The sequence below is a fragment of the Ascaphus truei genome, chromosome 5 (genome assembly GCF_040206685.1).
Source record: "Ascaphus truei isolate aAscTru1 chromosome 5, aAscTru1.hap1, whole genome shotgun sequence".
Lineage (NCBI taxonomy): Eukaryota > Metazoa > Chordata > Amphibia > Anura > Ascaphidae > Ascaphus > Ascaphus truei.
The window spans coordinates 304,479,894-304,507,824 of NC_134487.1; the positions used below are offsets into that span (position 1 = coordinate 304,479,894).

The 27,931-nt window shown below is 42.3% G+C and overlaps 1 protein-coding gene across 1 annotated transcript; it reads left to right on the plus strand.

The window, feature by feature from the left end:
• Positions 1-1,555: 1,555 nt before the first annotated feature.
• SLC15A5 (solute carrier family 15 member 5) lies at positions 1,556-27,730 on the plus strand. The gene is made up of 9 exons (XM_075603007.1): positions 1,556-2,062; positions 5,608-5,830; positions 10,078-10,247; positions 16,117-16,337; positions 18,749-18,935; positions 22,552-22,740; positions 25,014-25,145; positions 25,988-26,096; positions 27,370-27,730. Exons 1-9 carry the CDS (start codon positions 1,576-1,578, stop codon positions 27,515-27,517), a joined length of 1,866 nt encoding a protein of 621 aa, XP_075459122.1. The 5' UTR covers positions 1,556-1,575; the 3' UTR covers positions 27,518-27,730.
• Positions 27,731-27,931: the final 201 nt, after the last annotated feature.

Here is a 27,931-nt window from a genome sequence, read left to right on the forward strand (position 1 = left end):
GCCAAACCGTGCGGCGGGAACATGCCAAACCGTGCGGCGGGAACATGCCAAACCGTGCGGCGGGAACACGCCAAACCATGCGGCGGGAACATGCCAAACCGTGCGGCGGGAACACGCCAAACCGTGCGGCGGGAACACGCCAAACCGGGAACATGCCAAACCGTGCGGCGGGAACATGACAAACCGTTCGGCGGGAACATGCCAAACCGTGCGGCGGGAACACGCCAAACCGTGCGGCGGGAACATGCCAAACCGTGCGGCGGGAACATGCCAAACCGTGCGGCGGGAACATGCCAAACCGTGCGGCGGGAACACGCCAAACCATGCGGCGGGAACATGCCAAACCGTGCGGCGGGAACACGCCAAACCGTGCGGCGGGAACACGCCAAACCGGGAACATGCCAAACCGTTCGAGATAGCAGCAAATTTATCAAACATACTAGAATAGGCCCCAATGTATCTTATGTCCACCAAATCAAAGACCATTGAAGTACATTGCAAACAATTATTAATTATTCCTATATTAATACTGATAAGAGAAACTTGTAGAAACTCAAATATGCTCCTATATATGATGACCCGAGGCTATACAAACTCCCTGCAATCTAATGTCTGTTTGTAAAGCACGGTGTATATAAGTGTAGGGACATCCACCTTTAAGACACATTTGCTTAAAGAAGCATATGAATAGCACTGTGGATATTCTGAACACATGATACATAAAGCTTGGCCCCCTGCAGAGGCACTTACCAGATCTCCCTCCTACTGTCTCTGTACGTTCTCCCTACCTACCAATTAGACTGTAAGCTCCTCGGGGCAGGGACTCCTCTTCCGAAATGTTACTTTTATGCCTGTAGCACTTACTCCCATGATCTGTTATTTATATTATCTGTTATTTATTTGATTACCACGTGTATTACTACTGTGAAGCGCTATGTACATTAATGGCGCTATATAAATAAAGACATACAATACAATACATCCACAAGTCTGCACACTTTTGCCAACAGCATTGCACAGCGTGATGCCTATTGCTGACGTATGATGTTCTGCTCACATGACACTGGAGCTCTTGGTGGTAAGAATGGTCTGGAGCAGTTTTGACTACTAAGTTAAAGAGGAACACGGTTACATTTTGATCAGAGACCGCTGCTTTCAAACAGCCTGCTTAGGTACGGGTAAAATACCCAAGTGTATGATTGTAACCTTTTCTTCATCATTTGTGTCTAGTCCACAACTTGGGCCTAGAAAACGACTAATTTGTGTTATATTTAATGCTGATGGGCTATTGAGAGTGAGGCTGTCGTTAATATTAAATGCTTTTAAACATATCTTGGCTTATAAAACCAACATTAAAAAGGTTTCACACGTACTTATTTTAATTTACTACAACTTCTAGATATATTTCTAAATGTGTCTGCAAATGATTGCTCTATTTTGTTAGCCCAACTAATTAAACACACGAGTTGTATTTAGGTTACTTAAGACTGAATACTGTTATGTCTTAAATACTTTGAACAAAAATCTATTTCAGCCGCACCGATGTGTGACTTGCGGTGGGAAATAGTATCAGTGATGTGTGGAATTCATGGCAGGAATTCTCATGCCTTGATAACTGCATTGGAAAAGGCAACACAATCACAAGTGAAATGCTCACAGATACAATGCTACTGCTTGAGGACATTTAAAATGCCTGGGATGGACCTAAAATACTTTCCAACACAGCAACTTTTGGACCAGTCTGTTGAAAGAGAAAGTACAAAATATTTCAGGGAAGACACACATCCAACGTCATCTGGATCCCACTCCAGGAAAAAACTACAAGTAGGGATCTGCCTGCTGCTGGTCGAGCTCTGTGAGAGATTCACCTTCTTCGGCACAGTCTGCAATATGATCCTGTTTTGCACAATCAAACTTGGTTATCAGAACTACCAGGCTGCTATTGTGAATTTGTCTTTCGTCGGTACATCTACATTAATGCCTGTGCTGGTGGGCTGGTTTGCTGAATTCTACATGGGAAGAACCAAAGTGGTATATATCTGTACATTGCTGCATTTTGTAGGTATGTGTTTAGTTTTTCTGATGTTGAGAAGATGACACACACTTTAAAATGGTAAATTACTATTCGCACCACTAACCAGAAAAGAGTCATTTAAATGGAAAAAATCTGTTGCTTTGTTCTCTTCTTAATGTTGGTCTGATGTTATGTATGAAGAAGACTTCTGTTAGGTGTCCTGATGTTAGGTATGAAGAAGACTTCTGTTAGGTGTCCTGATGTTATGTATGAAGAAGGATTCTGTTAGGTGTCCTGATGTTATGTATGAAGAAGACTTCTGTTAGGTGTCCTGATGTTATGTATGAAGAAGGATTCTGTTAGGTGTCCGGATGTTATGTATGAAGAAGACATCTATTAGGTGTCCTGATGTTATGTATGAAGAAGGCTTCTGTTAGGTGTCCTGATGTTATGTATGAAGAAGACTTCTGTTAGGTGTCCGGATGTTATGTATGAAGAAGACTTCTGTTAGGTGTCCTGATGTTATGTATGAAGAATACTTCTGTTAGGTGTCCGGATGTTATGTATGAAGAAGACATCTGTTAGGTATCCTGCTGTTATGTATGAAGAAGACATCTTTTAGGTATCTAGATGTGCTATATTTAAGAGTTTTTCTCCCATGTTAACAAGAACTCAGCTATGGGGACCACTCATATTCCAAAAATAAACCGATTATAGTTGCAAACTGTGGAGTGTTATTTTGAATAATGTCTATTTAAAGATATTTCTGGCAAAACAGATTTTCTATACAGCTAACTGCAATAATTAGTTGACAACTATTGTAAAGATCTAACAATAATATGGCTCAGTGAGTAAAGAGTGAAAACAATGACCTGAGTGTGAATCCGGGGACGTGAGGAGGGATGGGGGAGCCTGGTTCAACTCCCAGCACCAGCTCCTTGTGACCTTGGACAAGTCACTTTATCTCCCTGTGCCTCTGGCTTCAAAAATTGATTGTAAGCTCATCTGTGCAGGAATGGGACTGTAAAAATCCTATGTGCTGCATACCGCGCACTATGCTGTCATTGTGACGCGCTTCGTGTCCCATTGGGAGAAAAGCGCTACATGAAATAAAGTTAATATTATTTATCTTTAGTCTTCCAGAAGTCTGTATTCTGCTCAAATGGATATTAAGTCACGTCTATTATTCAAGAAATAACACAAACTATATTAGTAGGGATGGGATTTTTGTGGGATTATTTCTGGATATTCATATTTGTGCATATCTTGATACCCATTCTGGGGACTGTGCCTTATCTGTCTACCCCATTCAGCAATCTTTTACGGTCATTTCGATTTATCACAACGGCTGCATGGATTTTTATATATCACCATCCTGGCTCAAAACCGTGCGCCGTTTAGTATAATTGACTCATGACCTGTGTATTTTTTGTATACATCGTCAACACTAGCCAAAAGAATATATATATTTATTCTGCTAAAATACATTTAGAATTGACCCCCTAAGGCACTTTGGGGTATGGGCATCGGGTGTGGAACGGGTTTCCGCATTCAAGTCAATAGGAGTTAAAGGGCAGATCGGGTGCGATCCCCGATACCAATGCTTGATGCATGGGCCCCTTTGTGGGGCATATTACTAGCATGTTCCAGAGGCAACACTGGGGCAAAAGCAAGGTAAAAGAATTGGGCCGGATTTATCAAACTAAAAACTTCAGTTATTCTTTATATGATTCCTTGTCTCTTATAAATATGGAGCTGGTTAGAATTTTTTGCGCAAAATCCGTGATTGTGCAGAAACTGCCACAATGACTTATTATCATTTATTTGCAAGGCGCCAGCATATTGTGCAGTGCAGGACACATGGATATAAATGACATAACAAGTGAGGACGCGCATGCACAAACATACAGGAGGTACTGGCTAGAGACGGGGGAACCGATCCAAATCCCTTTCCTGGAATTTTCCGAGTTTGCCATTCAAAATCCGTTCCCGCGGTGTAAAATCTGCCGATGGATTGTTACAGCTTCAATCCGCACTGATTAATCGCCATTGGATACAATCCGCTGACTGATTTTAAGAATCCAGTCCGAGGATTTGGCGATCTGCGTCTGGATGGCTGAATCTGCGGATTGGATTCTTAAAATCCGTCAGCGGATCGCGGAATCCGCGGATGGATTGACGGTGTAAAAAATATATCTTCAAAAGGCGAATCACCATTTTTGAGACTGATCGGCAGAAATTCGAGGATCAAAGGAACCGGACGATCCAAATCCGCCAAAAAAAAACTCCCATCTCTAGTAATGAGCGCCCTGATCCTGAGAGCTTACAATCTAAAGGGAATAAGGGGCAATGTTGAAACAAAAGGTAAAGTGGCTGCTCGTTGTGGCACGGAGTATGGTCCAGACTCACAGCTGATCCCATTAAGATTTGGGGGAGAGGATGTATGGGGGTGTTAGTGTGGAGATTGGTCCAGATACACAGTTTGTCCCAATAGTGCTGGAGGGGGCGAGATGGATGTTAGGGGTAAGGCGAGTTGGCTTCCATGAAAAGGTGAGTTTTCAGGGAGTTTTTTTTTTTTCAATTTTTTTTTTTTATTGTTTTAGAGAGACATAACAAATATATAGTCTTGGAATACATGTGATGTTTTAACAGTGTCACTTGTCCATACAACAAAGGGCATTAACAGTCGTCATCATTACTGAAATAAAATAGTTGCTATAACACTGTTTTTGAATAAGTGTGGTCTGTCTTCCTATTTCCGGTTGTGTTAGGGAAGCAGCCGCTTCCGTGTGCGTCTCTCATGAGCTTAACAAAGGAAAGAGAAGAACGTAGAAAAGAAGAAAAAGAAGGGTGGCCTGATGGTGCGCAGTGCTGGGGGAGAGTCTGATGGTGCGCGGTGCTGGGGGAGAGTCTGATGGTGCGCAGAGTTGGGGGAGAGTCTGATGGTGCGCGGTGCTGGGGGAGAGTCTGATGGTGCGCGATGCTGGGGGAGAGTCTGATGGTGCGCAGTGTTGGGGGAGAGACTGATGGTGGGGAATTCCAGAGAGAGGGGGCAGCGTGGGAGAAGTCTTGTAGGCAGGAGTGAGAGGAGGTAAGAAGGCAGGGGGAGAGGCGGATGTCGTGGGCAGAACGTAGAGGGATGTATTTGGTTATGAGGGCTGAGATGTAAGGTGAGACTGTGTCATTGAGAGCTTTGTAAGTCAGAACTTGGGTTTTAAATGGACTTCTAGAGGATCTGGGAAGCCAGTTTTGGGATTTGCACAGTACAGCAGCAGAAGTGGAGCGGTGACTGAGGTAGATAAGTCTGGCAGTATTATTTTGGATGGATTGGAGTTGGGACAGCAGGCAAGGGAAATACCAAGTACTGTAGGAGAAGGTTGCAGTAGTCAAGGTGGGACAGGATGATGCAATCCCTCTGATCAGGACATTTCCCTGGTAGAGGGAATATGGAGAGATACAATTAGTGATGTTGTAATAGTCTAGTAAAAATAACTCCCCTCCTCTTATGCTTACAAGGAAAACCCCTTTAAAGTCTAAATGTCTTTTTATGCAATATTTGTAACATGATTTCTCCTTCTTTGTACTTCCCTCAGGAACTGCAATGCTGCCGGTTGTCGCCTTTCCTTTTGAAGATTTTTATATAGACACACACCATATTGCTCACACTCTTGCCAAGAGGGAACAGACCCTACTTTTCTATATTGGGTTACTGCTGGCTTCTCTGGGAACCGGGGGAATCAGGGCCATCGTGTGCCCGTTAAGTGCCTATCGTCTTCAAGGTTACAGGCAAAAGGAGCTGACGTCATTTTTCAACTGGTTAGTAGATCAGTAAAGACAAATTGTTTGGGTTTCATGTGCCAGTAACGCAGAGATGTTCATAAAGGTCCTAATCGTCAGCCTTTCCAAACTCTTTAATTAAAATCGGCACCGAGTCAGAAATAAGGATTATAATGTTTTAGTTCTTGTGGCATTGTTTAAAGCAACCATTAGAATTGACCTACTGTAACTCTTTTAATAGTTTCAATTAATTGCTAGCGGGAAATAAGTGTTCTATTATTGTGTTAATTAGGTTATTCTTTTACGGAATTACACAAATTAGGATATGACTTCATTATTTTTTTTGCATTAAAGCGTATTTTTGAAATATGAATATATTTCTAGTTCAATAACAAAAGCCAATTGTCTGGGCAGCCATCAGTGTATAACTTTCTGCCCTGCTGTTAATTACATAAAACAATTATTAAATAATGAATGCAGGAATCGTTTTAGAAGTAACTCTTTTTAAAATCTAAAGGGAATTACATAAAGAGACTTTCATGATTTAATACAATAAAATAAATGAGATTCTCACAAAATCCTTCCAAGGTTAATTGAAAAAAAAAAAAACTGTTTACTCCTACACATGGCTCGGCCTGAACTCGTTAAACTAGAATAAAGGTACTGTAGTGTTTCCATACCACATGTTCCAGATGCAGAACACTGTTATATAACCCTGGGATGCACAAACGTTTTCCTCTGCGTCCCCCTGCCTGCTCTTCCCACCTGCTCGCGCTCCCTCCCCCTCCTTACCTTGTCTCCAGCGTTCTGACGTCACGGCGACATGTGACGTCACGTTGCTTTGGCAACACAGCAGCATGTGACCCCATGTCATCATTTGACGCGGTGTTGCCATGGCGCCGGAGAAAAGCGAAGGGAATATACAGAGGTCTTGTGCACGGTTCGCGGCATTTCATTTAAAGGCTTTGGGGAAGCGTACGGGGCCTCTGTAAGCACCGTGCCCCCGCCCCCAGAAAACCTTGTGCCCCCCAGGTTGTGCGCCCTCAATATAATCCATACTTTAGGAATATAGATCCGTTTCAATGATACAGGCAATGTTTTTACAAATGCAAAAATCCACATAACTGGTATAGAATGTTTCTTTAATGACCAGTGTGCAGCGTTCTAAGTGTAAGCTCCTTGCACCAGCTTTGTTAGTGTTGCTATTTTTTTGTTCTCCTTCCATCCCATTGTAATGTGGAATACGTAATAATAATAATAATAATAATAATAATAATAATAATAATAATAATAAGGGGCAATCCAAGTTGGTGTGTTTTTTGCCATTTTTTTTGCAAATGTTTTAAATAGCCGGGGGTCTCTGGAGCTGGACCCCATTAATTTCAGCTCGGGGGACCCCCTGCTTCCGGAGATACTTATCTGTACATTAGGTGCCGGTCGCCGCTCTCCTTGGCTGCCAGGGATCACACTGCGCCGTGATGTCATCGGTGCGGCGGCTTCCTATTGGCCCATGTGGTGGGAGCTTTAAACTTTAAAGCCCGGCTTGCTGAGCCCGAACAGCTACCGGCACCTACTTTGGAAGTAAGTATCTCTGGAATCAGGGGGACCCCGGAGCTGAAATTAACGGGGTTCCGCTCCGGAGACCCCCTGCTGCAATGCCATATAAAGAAATATTGAGAGGGTTTTTTGCTTTTGTTTTGGATTGCTCCTTAAAACTCTTCCCTAGAAATAAAACAACAAACGTTGATTACTTTATCGCTACTGAAGGGTGAATTCTATATGCTCCAAAGCAGCCAGAGAAAAGCCTCGTTTATTCAGTGAGGATTCTCTTCCGAACAGGGCCGGAACGGCTGCTTCGGTGCATATAGAATTCACCCCTAAATATCACTATAATATTGATGCTCAGGTTTGGGTCTTTCAGATTTGATTTTTCTAAAATGTTTCTTAAAAAGTGTGGTTATAATCTAATCTAACGTCGCTTTAAGATATTTACAGAATGTTCATTATAACCCTAGTTAATGTTTTTATTATTTAAGTCAGCATTAAATATATAAAATAAATGCAGCAGCTCCTTACATTATGTATCCGTCACATTCCTATTATACCTCACAACAGGAGCAGTCTCCCGGAGACTCTCACAGCCGCCACCAGTCTCCGTTCTTTCAAAACTAAAGCTGGCTCGCATTTTAATCTGGTCTGTAACTGTTATATATATTACTGTATCTCTAACTGTGCATGCAATGTCTTGTATATAATGTATAACCCTGCTCACTTAATATACCTCTGTATTTGTAGCCATGTGCCCAGGACATAGGTGAAAACGAGAGGTAACTTTCACTGTATTACTTCCTGGTAACACATTTTATAAATAAATGTAAGGTGCCGATCGTTCAGTTCTCCCGTGATCGATCAGCACAGATCCTGCATCCTAGGACACCCAAAGTGCCTGACAATTTCTAAACAGAGAGGAGAACTCTGGAAAGCTTGTCATAATATCAATTATTAGTCCAAATAAAAAAAGGTACCACCTGATACTGAAGTACTCAGTTACTCTGCGCTATCACCTAATACTGAAGTACTCAGTTACTCTGCACTATCACCTAATACTGAAGTACTCCGTTACTCTGCATTATCACCTAATACTGAAGTACTCCGTTACTCTGCACTATCACCTAATACTGAAGTACTCCGTTACTCTGCACTATCACTTAATACTGAAGTACTCCGTTACTCTGCACTATCACTTAATACTGAAGTACTCCGTTACTCTGCACTATCACCTAATACTGAAGTACTCCGTTACTCTGCACTATCACCTAATACTGAAGTACTTCGTTACTCTGCACTATCACTTAATACTGAAGTACTCCGTTACTCTGCACTATCACTTAATACTGAAGTACTCCGTTACTCTGCACTATCACCTAATACTGAAGTACTCCGTTACTCTGCACTATCACCTAATACTGAAGTACTCCGTTACTCTGCACTATCACTTAATACTGAAGTACTCCGTTACTCTGCACTATCACCTAATACTGAAGTACTCCGTTACTCTGCACTATCACCTAATACTGAAGTACTCCGTTACTCTGCACTATCACTTAATACTGAAGTACTCAGTTACTCTGCACTATCACCTAATTCTGAAGTACTCAGTTACTCTGCACTATCACCTAATTCGGAAGTACTGTTACTCTGCACTATCACCTAATTCTGAAGTACTCAGTTACTCTGCACTATCACCTAATACTGAAGTACTCCGTTACTCTGCATTATCACCTAATACTGAAGTACTCCGTTACTCTGCACTATCACCTAATTCTGAAGTACTGTTAGTCTGCAGCATCGCAAGAGAGGGAGTTGAATGGATTCCTAAATGGCTTCTATAGCATCCTAAGGAAGCCTAGTACATGGAAATCCATTAAAACGGTTATAAAGACGAGTGCGAGGGGAAATGCAATCAGTATTATCTAATACCACGCAAGTGATTTATTAAATAAAACACATACAGGAATTTGAATGAAATGCTGCTTTAAGGTGCAGGGATTACATGGCAATGCGAGGAAGCCCCTATACAGTACCTATTCCATATACAGTACTGTGACGTTCCCCTCTTCTCCAGCACAAGAAGGTTGGCTTCACAGGTCACTGTGTAGAGCAGGGGCGGCCAATTTCAGTCCTCAAGGGTTACCAACAGGTCAGGTTTTCAGGATATCCCTGCTTCAGCACAGGTGGCTCAATCAGTAGCTCACTGCTTCAGCACTTCAACTGAGCCACTGATTGAGCCACGTGTGCTAAAGCAGGGATATCCTGAAAACTTGACCTGTTGGTGGCCCTTGAGGACGGCGTTGGCTACCCCTAGTGTAGAGGTTTTTAGGAGATTTATCTATGAAATCCCCTGCCGTGCCATGTAAGAGGACCGGCTCACCTTCCCTGCGCTGATAGCGTTCACGTGCTCGCGACCGTCCTCACAGTGGTGCGAGCGGAAGCGGAAACGCTTTCACCGCGGGGCCGGAGCGGAGAGCGCAGCCTCCCCCTAGAAAAGGAGCGTTACGTCCCCGACCCACGCGGTGCATTACAAAGACCCCTGGCATGCCAGCCGGGAGGTCATGAGAGCAGTGAAAGGGTTAACCATTCTCTATGCAAAACCATCACGTGTTTGTAAACTGAAGGGAAACTTCCGGAACTCCATCCTTCGGGGACCCTCGTCATTTGCTTGTGTTAAAGACAATACGCCTCTCTCTATATTGTGCATGTAATGAATCCCTCATTGTTTGCTGTAGGTTTTATTGGCTGGTGAACCTGAATTCCTTGGTGGTGTTTGTGGGCATTGCTTACATCCAGCAATCTGTGGCAAAGAACCTGGGATTCCTGATTCCATTCATGTCAGTGGTGATGGCGTTAGTGACAATCCACATGGTGCGCAATGAACTCATATACCAACCGAAGAAAGGTAAGACGTACAGAGGGAACGGATGGAAACACTGGTACAGTATGTATCGGTTTCAAATAAACTTTTACAGTAAAGTGTCTCTATATGTTTTCAACCCCTACATTAATTCACCACCCAGCGCTGTAAACAATAGGTACATTCCTAATTAAAAGGATTTCACCTAGCTCCTGTTATTCACATTTCATTGTGCAAAAGTAGCCAGCCAGAAAACATGCTTTTGTAAAGAATCTTATTGGCTTCCCAAGACAAATCTAACAATGCTAATAGCAAAGAATTGACTGGTAAATTCATATTGGATCTTACAGGTTGCTGTAATCAATGCATAAAATCACTTTTTTTTTTTTATTGTGAGTTATCAATGAATTTTCGCACCGCGTAGATCAGGTTTGCTGGAGGATAAGCTTCCGTCTGCTTCTAACTGGTCATCCAGTCTTTAGTAACTCCAGCTTCCCAGGTTGTATCGCTTTGTATGTGGAGTCAACCAACTCACATTCAGCCTGACATAGAATTAAACGTACTCACAGGAAATCAATCTACTTAGTCCCCGGGCTGCCCTGTGCCCTGTTCTGGGGACAACACTGAATGTGGCCACTCCAAGGGGCGGAGATTCCTCGTGAAACAAATGCAGAGAAGTCGTCCCAAGTTTCCCAAACAAGCAAAGTGCTGGATGGGGGGGGGACTCCAGTACTCAAGACCACCTCCCCCCCACAACTGGTCAGTTTTTCAGGATATCCCCGCTTCAGCACAGGTGGCTTAATCAGTGGTTAAGTCAAAGACTGCATACCCTGTGCTGAAGCAGGGACATCCTGAAGACCTGATCTGTTGGTGGCCCTTGAGGACTGCAGTTGCCCGCCCCTCTAGCCACTGGTCAATGCCACATGGTTAATGTCCACACTATTGCGTACGTGTCCGCTTAAATTGTTTGTCCTCCAAACAGTAGCAGCACGTACAGTATTGCCATTGTAACAGTGACACCATGTACTCCGCAGCCCGGCCCTCACACACGGGCTTGTCCTAATGAAGTTACTGCTTTCCGAGCAGCAGTAATCACACTCTGGGAACAGAAACGAGTAAAGTGCAGATTAACCCTGCCGCAGGAACAGGGCACCCTGAGCCGGCCACGCGTGGAACTGCTTACAACTAAAAGGGAACTCTTACATAATGATCCAGAGAGGGAGTGATTGAAATCTAAATGATGGCGAGACCCTCATTTGGTGGCTGCAGTCCCTGTTTTGTCTTGGTTCGAGTCATAAACAGCTTGTTAGATGATAATTAGACTTTCTCTCACGGCAGGACTCCTGCCAGCGGGAGTTATTCCCCAAAAACCTGTGATAATGCAGGCAGCTCAAGGATTAAAAGGCAATTATGCTTTATGCTTTGTTTCACATGCTTTTAGGCTCACAGTTGGCAAATGCATGTTGTAATATGTTTTTTCACAGCCTATAATAAATATTTAGTAAGAAGGAAAAATGTGCTATATGAAAGACATGATTAGTAATGTATATGACACAGAAAGTGACTTTTTGTTTGTTGGCTATTTACTGTACTCTTCATAACAGAAAAGTCTCAATTCTTTCTCTTTTTTTGGTTACTTTTTTTGCCAGAATTTCAATGCTTGTGGAGCAAAGATACAATTCCAAAGAATGTTTTTGCGTCTTTCACAGGTTTACAAGCCTGCTTATTCATGTCATACAGTGGTTAAACAGCAGTCTCTGGTGATTGCTATATATTTTTTATTTTTATGTATCTATACATATATAGTTATATTTACTTACATTCAGATATATCTTCCTGCCTTATCCAACACTGTTTTTATTTTTAACCTCTGAGGCTCCGTTCAGGAGATATAAGCACTTGAAATGTTTTGTGTGCGAGAGGAGGACATGGAGCTCTTCTCTGTGCCCAGTGCAGTCTAAAGATCGGAAAAACATAAGAAAAAAGAACCCCTAATATAATGCCCTCTGCCACACTATGTAATATCGCTCTCGTTGTTCGTGCCTGAACGAAACGCGCGTCGGTTAGTGATGACGTTACCGTCATCAGGTCTATAGCGACTGAACGCAGGTTGCGGTACGATGCTAGTGAGCTGTATGACGTATACTGTAGAGACCTTTGCAACAGAGCTCGCTAACAAAGTTGTGGGCCCACGAGGCAACCGCTAGCAGCTAGGCTAGTATCCATATGGAGTATCACTAGGAGGGGCTCTGTCTGTTACCTACTGTTACTTGAGACAGGGTAACATAAGTATTAATATGCAGTGGCATTTGAGTATTGCAAGCATTGGCTACTCTTGTACCTCCGTTACGGATGTAACACATCAGACCGGGGATATTTGCTACTGTCACTTGTCACATAGTTTGGGGGAATTGTATTTACCCTGTTAGGTTGCACTCAGCACTCAGCTGTACGAGTCTCGGTCGCTCTCCCCAGAGCCGTGTTTAACACTAACGTGGCTACGTTGTTTAGACTGTGATTCAATCTGGTAGCTACTGCATACAGACTAACACTATTAGTTCATTACTTAATTGGCTGTGCAGTGTCCACCAATAGTGATATCGCTGTCACTTTATTCACATGAAACCTGCAGCCTTTCTTTGTTTCTTTGCAGTTTTTATTGTGTTGTGAAGGGGCTGCGGTATAGCAATAGAATTGCCATTTAGATCTACAGGGCGTATCCCCACAGCACTTATTCACTTTGTATATAAGCACTTACTGATTCACTGTATAACTGTATAGTCACTTACAGTGGTATATCATGGAATTAGGATTATCATTCAGATAATCCATTATACTGCCAATTACAGTATTGTATTTGTTACTAAAGTCCCTCGTGTCATATTGAGGGGACATTTATATGTAGCCAGGTCCCCCCTTGCGCACTCACCCCCTCCTTCTGATACGCGAGCCGCGCGTTGTTTGTAGTTGCGGCCGGTTGCCGGGGACGCGAGCGGGCCGGTTGCCGGGGACGCGAGCGGGCCGGTTGCCGGGGATGCGATCGCGTTGCTGGGGTTTCAGCGGTCCGTGGAGCAGGGCGCCACCATTGAAAGACAGCTCGCGCATGCGCAGTTAGAGCAGGTGCGGGAGAACGCCAGTCAGCTCGTGCATGCGCAGAGGTAAGCCCGCGAAGCCCTAGCCTACCAGGGAAGGTATTGGCCAGGGACTACAGATCCCATGAGCCTTAGGGAACCCCATGTGACGCCAGGGAGCCAATAGGGCTGCAGGAGCTCCCTGCTTGCAGGGAATGGATACATTTCGCGGGGTTTTTGCACACAGCAGCTGGTGACTGGAGCAGCTAGGGGAAGGAGGTAGGGTGCAGGAGTCAGTGACTCTCTGCACTAGGCCAGTAATTCCCCTAGGCCCCAGATAGCCCTGAGTCACACTAGTTGAGTGTTGTAGGGACAGGCCCTAGGTTAGGGACACTGCCCCATTAGCTATTCGCTAGTTAGGGATCCAGCGGACGCTGTGTTTCCCGCAGTGACTGCGGCCTGCTGGCAGCAGACAGATCCTCGCCAAGGTACCGACGGAGCGGAGCTGCGGTGATATTATCCACGCCGGAATTCACCCCACGCGTAGGAGGATATCCCGGCGGATCCAACCCCAGTGGTATAGCAGCACCCGTGGCTGGAGCCCGGGCAGGTAACCCACAAACGCACGTGCACCAACAAGGCCTATCACCAGACATAGTGGCTGCGCAGTCACACACACACATTGGTTTATCACTTGAGAGTGCGAGACATTGGGCTGGGGTTACTGGACACAGGGTGGGATCACTCTTTGGAAGTTGAGCATCCGCCGTGACGCATAAGGTTAGCGTCCGCCGTGACGCATATGGTGTTAGTGTCCGCCGTGGCGCTTAAGGTGTTAGCGTCCGCCGTGACGCATAAAGTGTGGGCACCCGCCGTGGTGCACGTTAACGTTAGCGTTAGCGTCCTGCGAGACGCCGTAGTCAGGTTGCCCTTAGCGAGGGATACCTGTTGCTATGTGTTGATGTTACCCGTTCTCTGTGCATGTTAGTAAAGGCATTAGTTATTATCCAATCTGTAGTATGTGGTTATTGTGTATTGTCCTGCGAGGAACCACTCCCCCTATAGTGGGAGCCATCGCAGGTGGAGGCGCTGTACCGAGTAAGTTGTTGTCCATAGCATTGTATTGCCCCAGTTTCCCTTAGCGGAAGCTCAGCCCTCCTGTGAACCGACAGGTACCGCACCACACACATATGGTAACGTTGCACGTTTCTCCGCTCCCACAGCACAATCTGCGATTGGGGGGGGGGGAAACCCGTTACATATACTTCTCATATCAGCTCAGGTTGCAAACGCTTATTAGGTTTTAAATACTTTTCATGTGTTTAATTAAAAATATAATATATTTGTATCAGTGTGGATGCAGTTTTGCCTTTACAAGCGCTCCATCTTTTCCCAGTGAACCACCACGTTTACAACTAGAGCGACAATACATAGTGAGGAAGAGCGCAATATATTAGGGATTATTTTTTCTTATGTTTTGCCAATGTATTTCACCCCTAGATGCACCCCTCCAGATATCGCGTACCCAGGCTGAGCAGGGGTTATTCCTTTGTTTGTGTACTGCAGTCTAAAGGTCGCCATGGATACTATAGATTAAGAAAATTATTATTTTTAACACTAAAAATCACATCTTTTTTTTAAAGAGAAGGACAAGCCCAGGAGCGGGATACTAACAGTATATGAGTTAAACCCCTATAGGCTTCTGGGGAGGATCACTGCTTTGAGATTCAGAGATACGGATCCCGGTACTGATATATGTAAATGCACACCCCATGGAAAAGCCACTTTTAGCTTCCTATACACTTTATTACATGGATTCCCTCAAGCTTTTGCCTAAAATATTAAAGTATTAAAAGCACATGGGAAAGTTGTTTTGTTTGTTATATGATTGAAAGCGGGTGCTAAGCGTGTAGCGGTTTCCATCCCCGGGGATTCTTGCCAGTGTAGACACCAGGTCGAAAGTTCCCTCCAGGGGCTCACTACGGTCCCCAAATCACGAGGCATCCACGAGATAATAAGAAGCAGCAGCAATAATATCAGTTGCGGATTCCAAGCGATCGACACAGGTAGCCATACTGTTTCCTCCGTGACGAGCACCTGCACATTCACCGGTAATTATCTCAGGACCCGGGGGGTCACCGGCGCTGAATATTACGTGTTCCCTCCCCCGGATGCCACCATTGCTTCCAATTATGTTAGCAAATAATTTTGCATATTTATTGCTGTTTAAATATATGTTGCAGCGGCGGAGATGCAGAATATGTTGCAGCGTCGGAGATATGTTGCAGCGGCGCAGCTGCCAGAGACAGCTGTTTGAGCTCGGTCACTGATCTGTATTATAACAATTGTGCCAGTAGAATGGGGCAGTGTGCTCGGCCCTTTACTATGAAGTAACAATTACGTAAAGTTGTCGGAAATTTGCTATGATCTCCTCTATTTATTTGAATACAGGAATTATCTACAATTTCCATAAAACCTGTATATTTTCTTTTCTTTGCATACATGAAATGCAGTGCCCGGGGAGAAATGACAGGGAAAGTGTGCATGCGTTTTGCTCACAAACTCCAACATTTTGCAAGTTTATTGAAAAAAAATTGGAAAATAAATCGTGTTTTGATTCGAATTTCGCTCAGGTTAGAAAATTCCTTGTGATGTTCGACTCAAACGTCCGAACGAATTTAGAAATAAAGATTGTAAACCCACGAATCCGGCCCATCTTTCCTAGTATTATACGTTTCAATTTTGAGTAGAATGTGGTAATTGATTGCACTAATTTAGCCACTTGAGACCTCTCAGAAAACGGTGCCTGCTCCTATCCTGACATACTGATTTCTGTTTTGCAGGACGCTCTCTGCTTATAACTTTCGGTGTGATTACAAATGCAGTAAGAATGTGTTGCATTCATTATCGTCACCTCGGAGGACGTGTCACCACCTGGCTCGACCGTGCCAAAGAAAATAACGGTGGTTGGTACAGTGAGGCCCACGTAGAGAACGTGAAGGCTCTCGTCAGGCTCTTCCCATTCTTTACTTTCCAGTTTCTTTATAGAACCTGCATCACACAGGTGCGTAACCAGCGCCTCCGTGCGTAACCAGCGCCTCCGTGCGTAACCGGCGCCTCCGTGCGTAACCGGCGCCTCCGTGCGTAACCGGCGCCTCCGTGCGTAACCGGCGCCTCCGTGCGTAACCAGCGCCTCCGTGCGTAACCAGCGCCGCCGTGCGTAACCAGCGCCTCCGTGCGTAACCAGCGCCTCCGTGCGTAACCAGCGCCTCCTGTCTTTGCTTTAGCTTGAACTTTTGATTTTACATATTTCTTAATTCCCTTGTGGTTTCTAAGGGCGACAAGTTAGTAGGAACTTAGGGGCTGGTTCTATAATCAGGCTGAAGATAATAATTCACTTGAATGGGAGATTTCAGTTGATAGCTTCGTGGACTTTACAGAATCAGCCCCTAATGGTTAAATATATTGCGTTATTGAGGTCAGGAAGACCTCAATAGACCATAGAAAATTCAATGGCAAATTAAAATAATTTGTATAATTTATTTAGCTCAGGACTATTTATTAACTACCTATATCAGGTGTAGCCAACTCCAGTCCTCAAGAGCCAACAACAGGTCAGGTTTTCAGGATATCCCTGCTTCAGCACAGGTAGTGCAGAGACATCTGGTTGGCGGTGATAAATGTTCACATATGCCTATATTTTACTAACCCTTGTGAGTGATATTCTTCCCCCTCCCTTTCCTGTCCCATCAATAAATGTACTTTTTTACGCTATGGGGCGTGCGCTCTCTCTTCTCTTTTTTTCTATATATATATATATATATATATATATATATATATATATATATATACACACACACACACACACACACACATATATATATATATATATATATATATATATATATATATATATATATATATATATATAATCAAAGGCTCCTTACCAGGCAGACCAGAGAATCCAGGGAATCCTAAAAACAGGACCTTTATCAAGGGAGTGCTATAAAGGTCCTGTTTTTAGGACCGAAACGTTGGTGTTTTGTGCCTGCTTCACTAATACAATTCTTTTTGCTAACAAGTGTGCTGTCTCTTCCTTGCTGTGCCTGCTTTGGATTCCCTGGATTCTCTGGTCTGCCTGGTAAGGAGCCTTTGATTGTATTCATTCATATGGGACTGTCCTCATCTGTATTTGTGTGCCATCTGCTCTGTTACCTATATATATATATATATATATATATATATATATACAGTGGTCGACAAATCACCAAAAAATCTACTCGCCTAACAAAAAAATCTACTCGCCACCTAGTACCACACGTGTGCTGCTTGGGCCAATAGGAGCTCGCCACGATGTTAAATCCACTCTCCCGTAGCGTGCAAATGTATAGGTTTGTCGAACACTGTATATATATATATATATATATATATATAGTGTGTGATATTTTTATTACTGGTTGTATGGTGTCCAATGAGGAGTCATCCCGCCCACACTGGGATCCCTCATATTTATTTATAAAATGTTTTACCAGGAAGTAATACATTGGGAGTTACCTCTCGTTCTCACGTATGTCCTGGGCATAGAACATAGGTGGAGGCGCTGCACGGAGAGATAGAGCTCACCCCAGGCTCCCAGAAGCGGAGGCTCAGGCCTCCTGTGAGCGTCCAGGTACAGCAGCATGCGTAGTCGCCCGTGGTTTTCCTTTGGGGAAAGGGGGCTACAGAAAGAATGAAAAACGTACAAGAGAAAGCCATTAACAATCTCATGTTAACGAATAAGCTCCAATGAGTTCAGAAGATATACAAACTCTGGGCCTCATCATACATACCGTCGTTTTGAAAAGGAGAATATACATGTTCTGTTTTCAATAGCAAACGTCTCTAGAATGCAAAGTGCAGAAACTCTGCCGTTTCCTCCTACTCCCAAAAAGAGTCGTTTGTGATTCGTGTAAAAAATAATAATATCAACTATATTCATCTTCGCTATCACAGCGATTTGTGAACTTGGCTGCAGGAGATTGTAGACGTGTTGCGGGGGCGTGGCAGGGCCTGGCGGACGCGTCACGAAGCTGGTTCGCCCTCATTGGCTGAACCAGCTCACGTGCGCACACGTCCCGCGGCAGCCGCCTGAAAACACAGGTTTTCTTGTATGCCGAGAACGCTGCCGCTTCAACGCGCTCCTTTGCCGGCAGTTGCGCAGGCAGAGGGGTAGCTCCCATTACACAATGCAGCGCAGTGCTTGCCGTGCGCGCACGCAGTGACGCCGGCGCCACAATCCCAGCCTAAGGTAGCTCAGCTGGTTTCAGGATAGAGCCTTTGCTCCTCCTGCTTGTATTCACGACACACTGTAGCAAAGCTAGCTGGGGCTAACATTAGGGGGGAGGGATAGTAATACTGTGTTATTCTAATGCTGTGTGTAGCACTGCAATTTACTTGTACATGTGTATATATATATATTTATGTTTTCAATTGCAGATTCCATCGGGATATTTCATTCAATCCATGAATTCCAACTTGAGTTTCAATGGGTTCCTTCTTCCAATTGCTGCAATGAAAATGATAACAATAATCCCCGTCTTAATCATTGCTCCTGGCGTGGAGTGTATCAACACATACCTCTTTACCAGAATAGGCTACGGGCTGTCCCCATGTGCTTCAATAAGTAAGTTATTCTACCGGATTTGTTAGACGCTGGCACATTTGGCAACAGCCATAATTAATGCGACCAGCGACAGGTGTGATCTAATAAACATTTACATTTAAATGAACATTCATATGAGTTACTGCAGAAAACTGTGATAAAGGGAATGGCCGCAGAAAGTCAATCCCAGAACAAACACCTTCATGTAATCTGTGGATGCAAAGCAGTTTGTGACCTCTACTACTGGGCCAACATAATTAGTGACAATTCCACGCAACTTTTATGTAGAATTTTGCTGGCACAGGTCCCTGCCCCATAGAGCTTACAATCTATGTTCTGGGAGCCTGAGGCACAGGGAGATACAGTGACATGCCCCAGGCCCCACGGAGCGGACACTGGGATTAGAACCAGGCTCCCACGATTCACACTCCGTGTCACCGAGCAGTTCCTCCATCACGACACTTCTCATACACCTGCTTTCAGGATGTAACGTCTGTACACCAGAGAGGATTTTAGTAGTTTGTATGAATAGTGGGTCTTCACATTTTTGGGGTGAGTGAAGATTTACCTTGGAAAGCCTTTGCACCGCATGCAGAAGGACGTGTGTGATTGTAACAGGTATCCAAATTGGAGGCCACAAACATCTTAGATTTGGGCAGTTAGACCCAGATTTACCCAAATGTGCTAAGCCATCGTTGACCTTCTCCAGTCCGACAGGATAGGATATCCCAGGTTCAGCATAGGTGGTGCAGTCTTAAACTGAGCCACCGATTGAGTCATCTGTGCTGAAGCAGGAACAGATTGAGCTGAACCAGGGATATCCTGAAAACCTGACTTGTTGGGGGTTTTGAGGACTGGAGTTGAGAATCGCTGTGCTAAGCAATAAGCATAGCATACCTTAATATTTATTCGTGTCTGAGTTTTAGGCACCTATTTAATAAAGCTATATATATATATATATTATATATATATAAAATTACATTTTAAGTTATGGTGGGTGAAAAAGGCAACAAAAAACCTCCACCGTAAGCATACAGCCAATAAAGAATATCACTTGTGAGCACATTCACATGTCTTAGACAGGTCTGCAACCCTGCCTTTCACCATTATCACCTAGCATACAGTGCTCCCACTGCAGAAAGGGATTCTGTGAAATGACATGCAAATGAGCACACAATGTATCACCTTTTGCCTGGAATATCCATACACATGAAGCCCATATACATACATATTATTTAGGTTATGGTGGGTGAAGAGGTGACTGAAAACCTTCCACCTTATAGTATATAGCAAATAAAAAGATTACTTGTGAGCACATTCACATGTCTTAGACAGGTCTGCAACCCAGAATCCCTTGCTGTAGTGGGAGCACTGTATGCTAGATGATAATGGTGAAAGGCAGGGTTGCAGACCTGTCTAAAACATGTGAATGTGCTCACAAGTAATCTTTTTATTTGCTATATATATATATATATATATATAATATCAAATACAAATATATATATTATATATATATATATATATATATATATATATATATATATATATATATCAAATACAAACATCCCTTGTGAGCACATTCACATGTTTTAGACAGGTCTACATATATAGGTCTATATATATATATATATATATATATATATATATATATATATATATATATATATATATATATATATATGTATATATATATATATATATATATATATATATATATATATTTTTGCTGGCACTGCACTGCTGCACGGAAAGTTCTACTCAAGTCAATCATACTTTACTAAATACCATTAAGGTAATATAAGACACAGCCTCGTTTAGTAAACCTGTCCATATTACGTATTTGTCAAGGCCAATTAGGGTCATCAATTAATAAATAATTTTCAGCCACCCTGGAAAAAATATGCACTGCGTCCGGCATTCAAACCAATTTTCTAAATACAGTGCATTATTTCTTTACATAATGTGGTCTTTTTCTTTGCAAAATAAATGTTTATATTATAATTAATATTTCTTCTTCTAGTAGCATTAATTGAATTTAACACCCCATGGCATTCAGCCGTTATGACTGAAACAGAAACGTGTAATCTGACTACAGTTAACCTAATTAATATTGTTTCTGAGTCGCACAAAAAAAACAGAAGTGAGATACACAGCAGGTATTAATTATCCTGGTTCTTAAATAACAATAATATGGAAATTAAAAATCTCCCTAGAGGGACTAAAGACATTAAACTAACACAAGCGAAGATGAAAAGATATGCAGTGCTGCTTTACAGAACAAAACACTGGGTTAGAACATAGCAAATCTTACCCAGCGCATCACATCTAAGACAGATATTGTACATTACCGATAGCCCGGTTCATGCACTTCTATATGTATTTATATCCGGGAACATAAAAAGTGCATCAACCATCTAATAAAACAGTTTTCTCTTGGGACAGTGCAACTAATATAACTATTATGCATCCATTAGCAACCTAAATAACCGAATACTTTCTCCTTTCAGCCTTAGAAAGACATGCGGTTACCCGCACTGCACTGTGGGAGTTATTGCATTATTGCTTTACGTGTGTGATTCAGTGAGATAGCACAGTTACTATAGAACAGTTACTATGTAATAGTTACTACAGCACAGTAACTATGTAATAGTTACTATGTAACATTTACTATAGCAGTTACTATGTAACATTTACTGTAGCAGTTACTATGTAACATTTACTATAGCACAGTTACTAAGTAACAATTACTATGTAACATTTACTATAGCACAGTAACTATGAAACAGTTACTATGTAACATTTACTATAGCAGTTACTATGTAACATTTACTATAGCACAGTTACTAAGTAACAATTACTAAGTAACATTTACTATAGCACAGTAACTATGTAACAGTTACTATGTACCCAATCCATTACTCTGGAGAAGATTTGAACGGAGCGGAAATTTCCTCCAGCACGGGGAAGATGGCTTCACAGCACTGCAGCACGGAGCCAAAAGAATTGCATACATAGACCAGTGGATGGCCCTTATTCAATATGCCGTGAAGCCGCTTCTTCATGTTGGGAGGTCTCTTAGCTCCTTTCAAATGAAGGAGCTCAGAAGCTTCTCTGACACAGAGAACAAGCCTCCTCCCAGCACATTGAAAAGGCCCAAATCTTCAAGCTTTTGTGTCTGAAGATACTCTGCAGTCATTTCTTTATTGATACGTTTATCTGTAGATGTGACAATATAAATGGGAAATGCTGCACACAATGAATATATTAAACAATGATACACATACCGGTGTCCTGGTCCAGGGATCTGTGTATTCCCATTAATATGGATGAATTGAAGACGCAGGGCACTGAGGATTTGAACAAAGCTAATTTATTGCCAGTGACAATAAATCCACTGGCAATAAATTAGCTTTGTTCAAATCCGCAGTGCCCTGCGTCTTCAATTCAGCCACCTCCGTAGACGTGAACATCTCAATCAAATCCGAACGCACTTTATTCACAGTTTATACCACTGAATAGCCAAACCCTTTTATCTTCTTTTTTTTAATGAAAAATAATCTGAAACAACAATGTGAGATATGATTTTAAATGAATATTATTGTGTGTCCACTGATATATAACCATGTTTCCTGTTTAGTTTCTGGCCACCTCTGCGCTGCTCTGTCTTTGCTGGTAGCTGGCTTCTATGAAATCCGCAGGAAGGAGTTCCCCATGGTGGAACAGACTCTTTCTGGAAAAGTGATTCTGGTTTCGTCCATGCCTTGTTTCCAACTAGCACCGCAGTACGTTCTGCTCGGAATGGCAGAAGCCATGGTGGCGCCTTCTTGTAAGAGTTCTTTAACCCGCTCATTGTATGCACAATCAGAAACATGTATGTATGTTTTGTATGTAACTCTAAGGTGATGTGCTCTGAAAATCCTATACTCTGTTCATTCACGAGTGTTGGATTCATTGGCATGGTTCAGAGAGGGATCCAAATATGCCCATATAACCAATTGCACCAAATATGCCCATGTAACCAACTGCACCAAATATGCCCATATAACCAACTGCACCAAATATGCCCATATAACCAACTGCACCAAATATGCCCATATAACCAACTGCACCAAATATGCCCATATAACCAACTGCACCAAATATACCCATATAACAAACTGCACCAAATATACCCATATAACCAACTGCACCAAATATACCCATATAACCAACTGCACCAAATATACCCATATAACCAACTGCACCAAATATGCCCATATAACCAACTGCACCAAATATGCCCATATAACCAACTGCACCAAATATGCCCATATAACCAACTGCACCAAATATGCCCATATAACAACTGCACCAAATATACCCATATAACAAACTGCACCAAATATACCCATATAACCAACTGCACCAAATATACCCATATAACCAACTGCACCAAATATACCCATATAACAAACTGCACCAAATATACCCATATAACCAACTGCACCAAATATACCCATATAACAAACTGCACCAAATATACCCATATAACAAACTGCACCAAATATGCCCATGTAGCCAAGACACTATGCCACCCAGATAACCTGCACAATCCCATTTTATTCCTTAAACTTGGGATGTATTATTAATAAAGCATACAAGAGAAAAGTGACGACCTATGTTAACCCCTCTGTTGCCACTTGCCCCGTGGTAGTTTTAAGCGTTTTTGGCTTATTATTATTTTAGTTTCTTACTAAATGAAATCTTGTTCTTAAAGCAGCAATCCCCACAAAATAGATGACTTTTGTTTAACCCCCTCACTCACCCGGGTTCCTAAAATAGTTTGTTTTGTTTGTGCTGGTTTTGACGCACACAAAAACGAGAAATGTGGCCATACGTAGAAATTCACGGTGTTATCTCCGAGATGATGGTTCCATGTGGACATTACCAGGAATCACCAAGTGTCCTATGTACTTTGCATGACTGCTCCAAGTAAAATGGAAAGCTTCCACTGTGCTGAAATACCCCAAATTCTCATTGCAAGTGGAGAGGTTGAAAACCAGTAGCATTTTCATGGCTTGTGGCTTGCGTCGGCCTATACGTACTTCTGCTGTTCTGTGGCCTTGGTTTGAAAGAAGATATCAATTTTGTGGGCTGTACCCGTACACTAAACACAAGCTACATATGAGCACAATGTCAAGCAGAGGCGGCTAACACAAGATAATATTCTGCACCTAACTGTAAGAAACATTTGGAAGCAATACGAGTCAAACGTTTTAACGAAATATGTATTTATTTTTGCATTTGCTTCAAAGTTTCATTGCAGCATTGTCCATTACTTATATACTATATGATCATACACCTATGGATGGGCAGTGCTTATAGGGAGAAATGGCAGTAATAAGAGGAGAGCAATGGTCTTCAAATCGCATTCACTTATGCTGTGGCAATCTTAATGTCAAAGAATTCATGCCAAATGGGGTGCTTTATGCCAATATTGAGATCCGCACCCACAGCAAGATACAGTATTCGCTATTACAGTCATTTACTAGTTTGCTCGGGCCTCATGTCACAGACTGCTTTTAAGCTTGAAAGGTTAGATATGTGTTTCTGAGGCAAACTATGTTTCAGGGGTTCGGTTTCACCTTTGTAAGTTCACATTCGGTATAACACGTGGAGACACGTTACAATTATGAGTTCCGAAATAAAAATATACAATTTGGGGTGCAATGTACCTCTTCCTCTAGCTTCTCCTTGACTTTGCCTGACAAGCAGTATATAACAGGACATTATGTGTTTGAAGCACTGAGTACACTTTTGGCGCTATATAAATAAAGACATACAATATCATTCAAATGAGCATCTTATGACTTACAGTGGGGTACCCAACTCCAGTGCTCAAGCACACACAACAGGACAGGTTTTGAGGATAGCCCAGCTTCAGCACAGGCGGCTCAATCAGAGGCTCAGTCGAAGACTGGCCTCTGATTTAGCCACCTGTGGTGAAGCAGGGATATCCTGAAAACCCGACCTGTTGGTGGGGGGCTTGAGGACGGGAGTTGAGTGCTCCTGACCGTATGGCGGTTTCTAACACTGTTCCCTTAAAACATATGTCTGCAGGTTCAGTTATAACATTCAGACTCGCACCAAGTCCGGTTCGAGGGATCTCAATGCACTTTCTGACCCTTTTCAATGCGGTTGGCTGCTTCATGGGAGCGTTTCTGGTTGAAGCTGTTTTCTTAGCATCACAAGGTAAGAACCCAAACAACTGACACATCCTGGTCTAAAAACTACACAAAACACGCAGAACGTTGCATAACACGTTGTGTGTTTCAGGGAAGCTGTTAAAAACTTTTGAAAGTCGCCATTTACCCTTTTTACTTCAAGGAGAGTTCGTTTGCAAAATGTAGATGCATCGATAACCCTACTCCAACTCAGATTAAAGACACATTATAATACACAAAAGGCTTTTCAGTGGTGAAATATATTGTTATGGCCTCCAAGCCGACATGCTTTTTCAGAGCATTTTCTGTTTTTCTGTGTGTTTAAGGTCTTTACCTTGACTCGTGCTGCTGATGTTTAAATACTAGCTTATTGTTGATGTGTTTACCTTATTTCCCAGTTGAACAAACAATAAGAATATCCGATACAGGCAGAATTGCAACTTCCACCTCCCCGCTGCAATCTTTCCACATTTTTAAGATAAGGTTTTTGAATGACACTTCTTATTGTTTTAAAATAACTCTGTCTCAGAGTAATATTATATATATATATATATATATATATATATATATATATATATACACACAGAGAATTAAATAATTTACTATGTTTTGTTTTGTTTTTTGCCGTCCTCTGAATGAATATTACTGTATATAGAAATATAGGATGGGTATCTCAGTCGAATAAATTTAACACAGGTTGAACATGATGGACATATGTCTTTTTTCATGCACTGCAGTACGTACCTATGTACTGTATATGTTTGCTGGCAGTGATATAAGAGCCACACGCTGTAGGTGATAGCTGGCAGATGTGAATTAGGGAACAACGCTAGTCCCTGGATGAAATCTGCACTTCTTTTTTTTTTTCAGGCGATTGGTATCCGGGATTCTTAGCAGATGGCCACTTGGAAAGATTTTTTTTCTTTTTGGCATCATTAATGCTGCTTAATACCCTGGGGTTCTGGAGACTTTCACACAAGTAAGTGGAAGGATCGGAGTTAAGTGGGTGTTGTTTCTTTGTTCCTCTTGCTTTATTTGTAAAGTCTGTAAAATACCTGGTTCCATATCACCGACACTCTGCCCGCTGTAAATAAAACGCAGTGTGACATATTTTTTACACAGTGCTTAGGAACCATCTGCATAGTCTGGTTTATTCATGGAATTCCCCGCGGAATTCTGCACAAGAGAAATCTCACGTGAAATTACATGTACACGCGGAGATATAAAAATGTTACTTCAGATGAATTTATAATTGTCTATTTTTTTTACATCCATCACCATATTATACTTATTTGTGGCATTCGTACACTGCTATTATAACCCTTCCCCATACTACACCGTCTACTAAGCTCTCCCTACTGAGCGTTATCGGAGAAGCTCTGTATAAAACCGGTCTCTGATAAGTCTCTTTAAATCCAGCTCGGAAAACAGCTCAGTGCTTCCTGGTGGGGTGGAATCACTTAGAATGAACAGCAGAGGATGCCATGTGGACACTTTACTGCAGGCTTTGGCCTTTGTTGGATACAAAAGGAAAATAAAATTAAGTACAAAAACGTAAGGTTGTTTATCTGCTTTAAAGAGGCAATCCAAGCGGGGTCACATTATGGCGGAGTTTCAAAGCTCCCGCGTCCTGTGAGCCAATAGGAACCTGGGATGTTATCCGGTGCGGCTCCTATTGGCTCATGTGACACGGGAGCTTTAAAAACAAGAGATACTTGACGGCGGTATCTCCGGAAACAGGGGTTCCCAAAACTGACATGAATGGGGTTAGGTTCCAAAGACTCCCTGCTTCAGCTCAGGAGACCCCCTTCTTCAATCCTATGTTTAAAATAAAAGCGCAAAAACAAATCACCCGCTTGGATTCCTCCTTTAAAGGGCACCACGTGATCTCACTGTCGGGATAGGTCACACTTTTTGGGGGGATTGTACTTTTAAGGAGTAGAAGAGGAAAAACACGGTATGCTCGTTTCATTTTCAGTCATTTTGCACTTTTATATCATTGCATCAAATTGATTTCCACAGCTATTTAGCTGAAATTATTAATATACTTCTCATTACAAAGCACATTACACTGTAAATGCACCAGACTGCATATACCACAAAGGCATTTATATTGTCAAAAATTACATTAAAAATGTAACGCTGAACCTCAAATAAATAAATGTATACCACTCTCTAATCCTAATCAGTGATAGAAATAGTCATACATTTATTTTCACCCATTTTAATATTTCTGACACTTCTGTTTGCAGGTACAATGATTTGGATCAAGATATGGACCAAGGATTTAAAGGAAGCCTCCTGGAAGAAAAGTTACTGCAACATGAAAAATCCCTAAAGTTTTATGAAAGTGTTCTTGAATGGTCTTCACCTTTCTGTCCTGTGGAGACAGCATTATAATTGTGTTTAGGAATAGGTGCTGCTGGCATTACCTGCTCACTCCTAGCCAAAATGTGGCTACTTTTGGCATTGTGAATTTACTGTGAACTGCTCAATCATTTTTATTTACTTCCTATAATATATATTTGTATTCTGATATTTTTCCAGATGAAAAAATGATCCATTTTTATTTATGTAAACTATATGTAATAATAATATATAGCAAATACAAGTATTACAAATACAATTGTTGTCTATTTTATTAGGTTTATTTAGCAAAATAATATAGAAATTCACCCAGCAATATCTTTGGCCTTGAAACGTTTTATCAGTGGGAGGCCCAGTATTTCAGCCGTAGCCGGCATTGCGAGGCAAGGTTGAAATCAGCCAAGTTGCACTTTGTACGTATCTGTCTAGTGAAGGCGCGAGAAACAT

Coding starts and splice junctions, on each gene's coding strand:
- SLC15A5 (XM_075603007.1), top strand. CDS start 1,576: ATGTGTGGAATTCATGGCAGGAATTCTCATGCCTTGATAACTGCATTG. Junction 10,248..16,116: donor CATATACCAACCGAAGAAAG/GTAAGACGTACA, acceptor TCTGTTTTGCAG/GACGCTCTCTGCTTATAACT. Junction 25,146..25,987: donor TGTTTTCTTAGCATCACAAG/GTAAGAACCCAA, acceptor TTTTTTTTTCAG/GCGATTGGTATCCGGGATTC.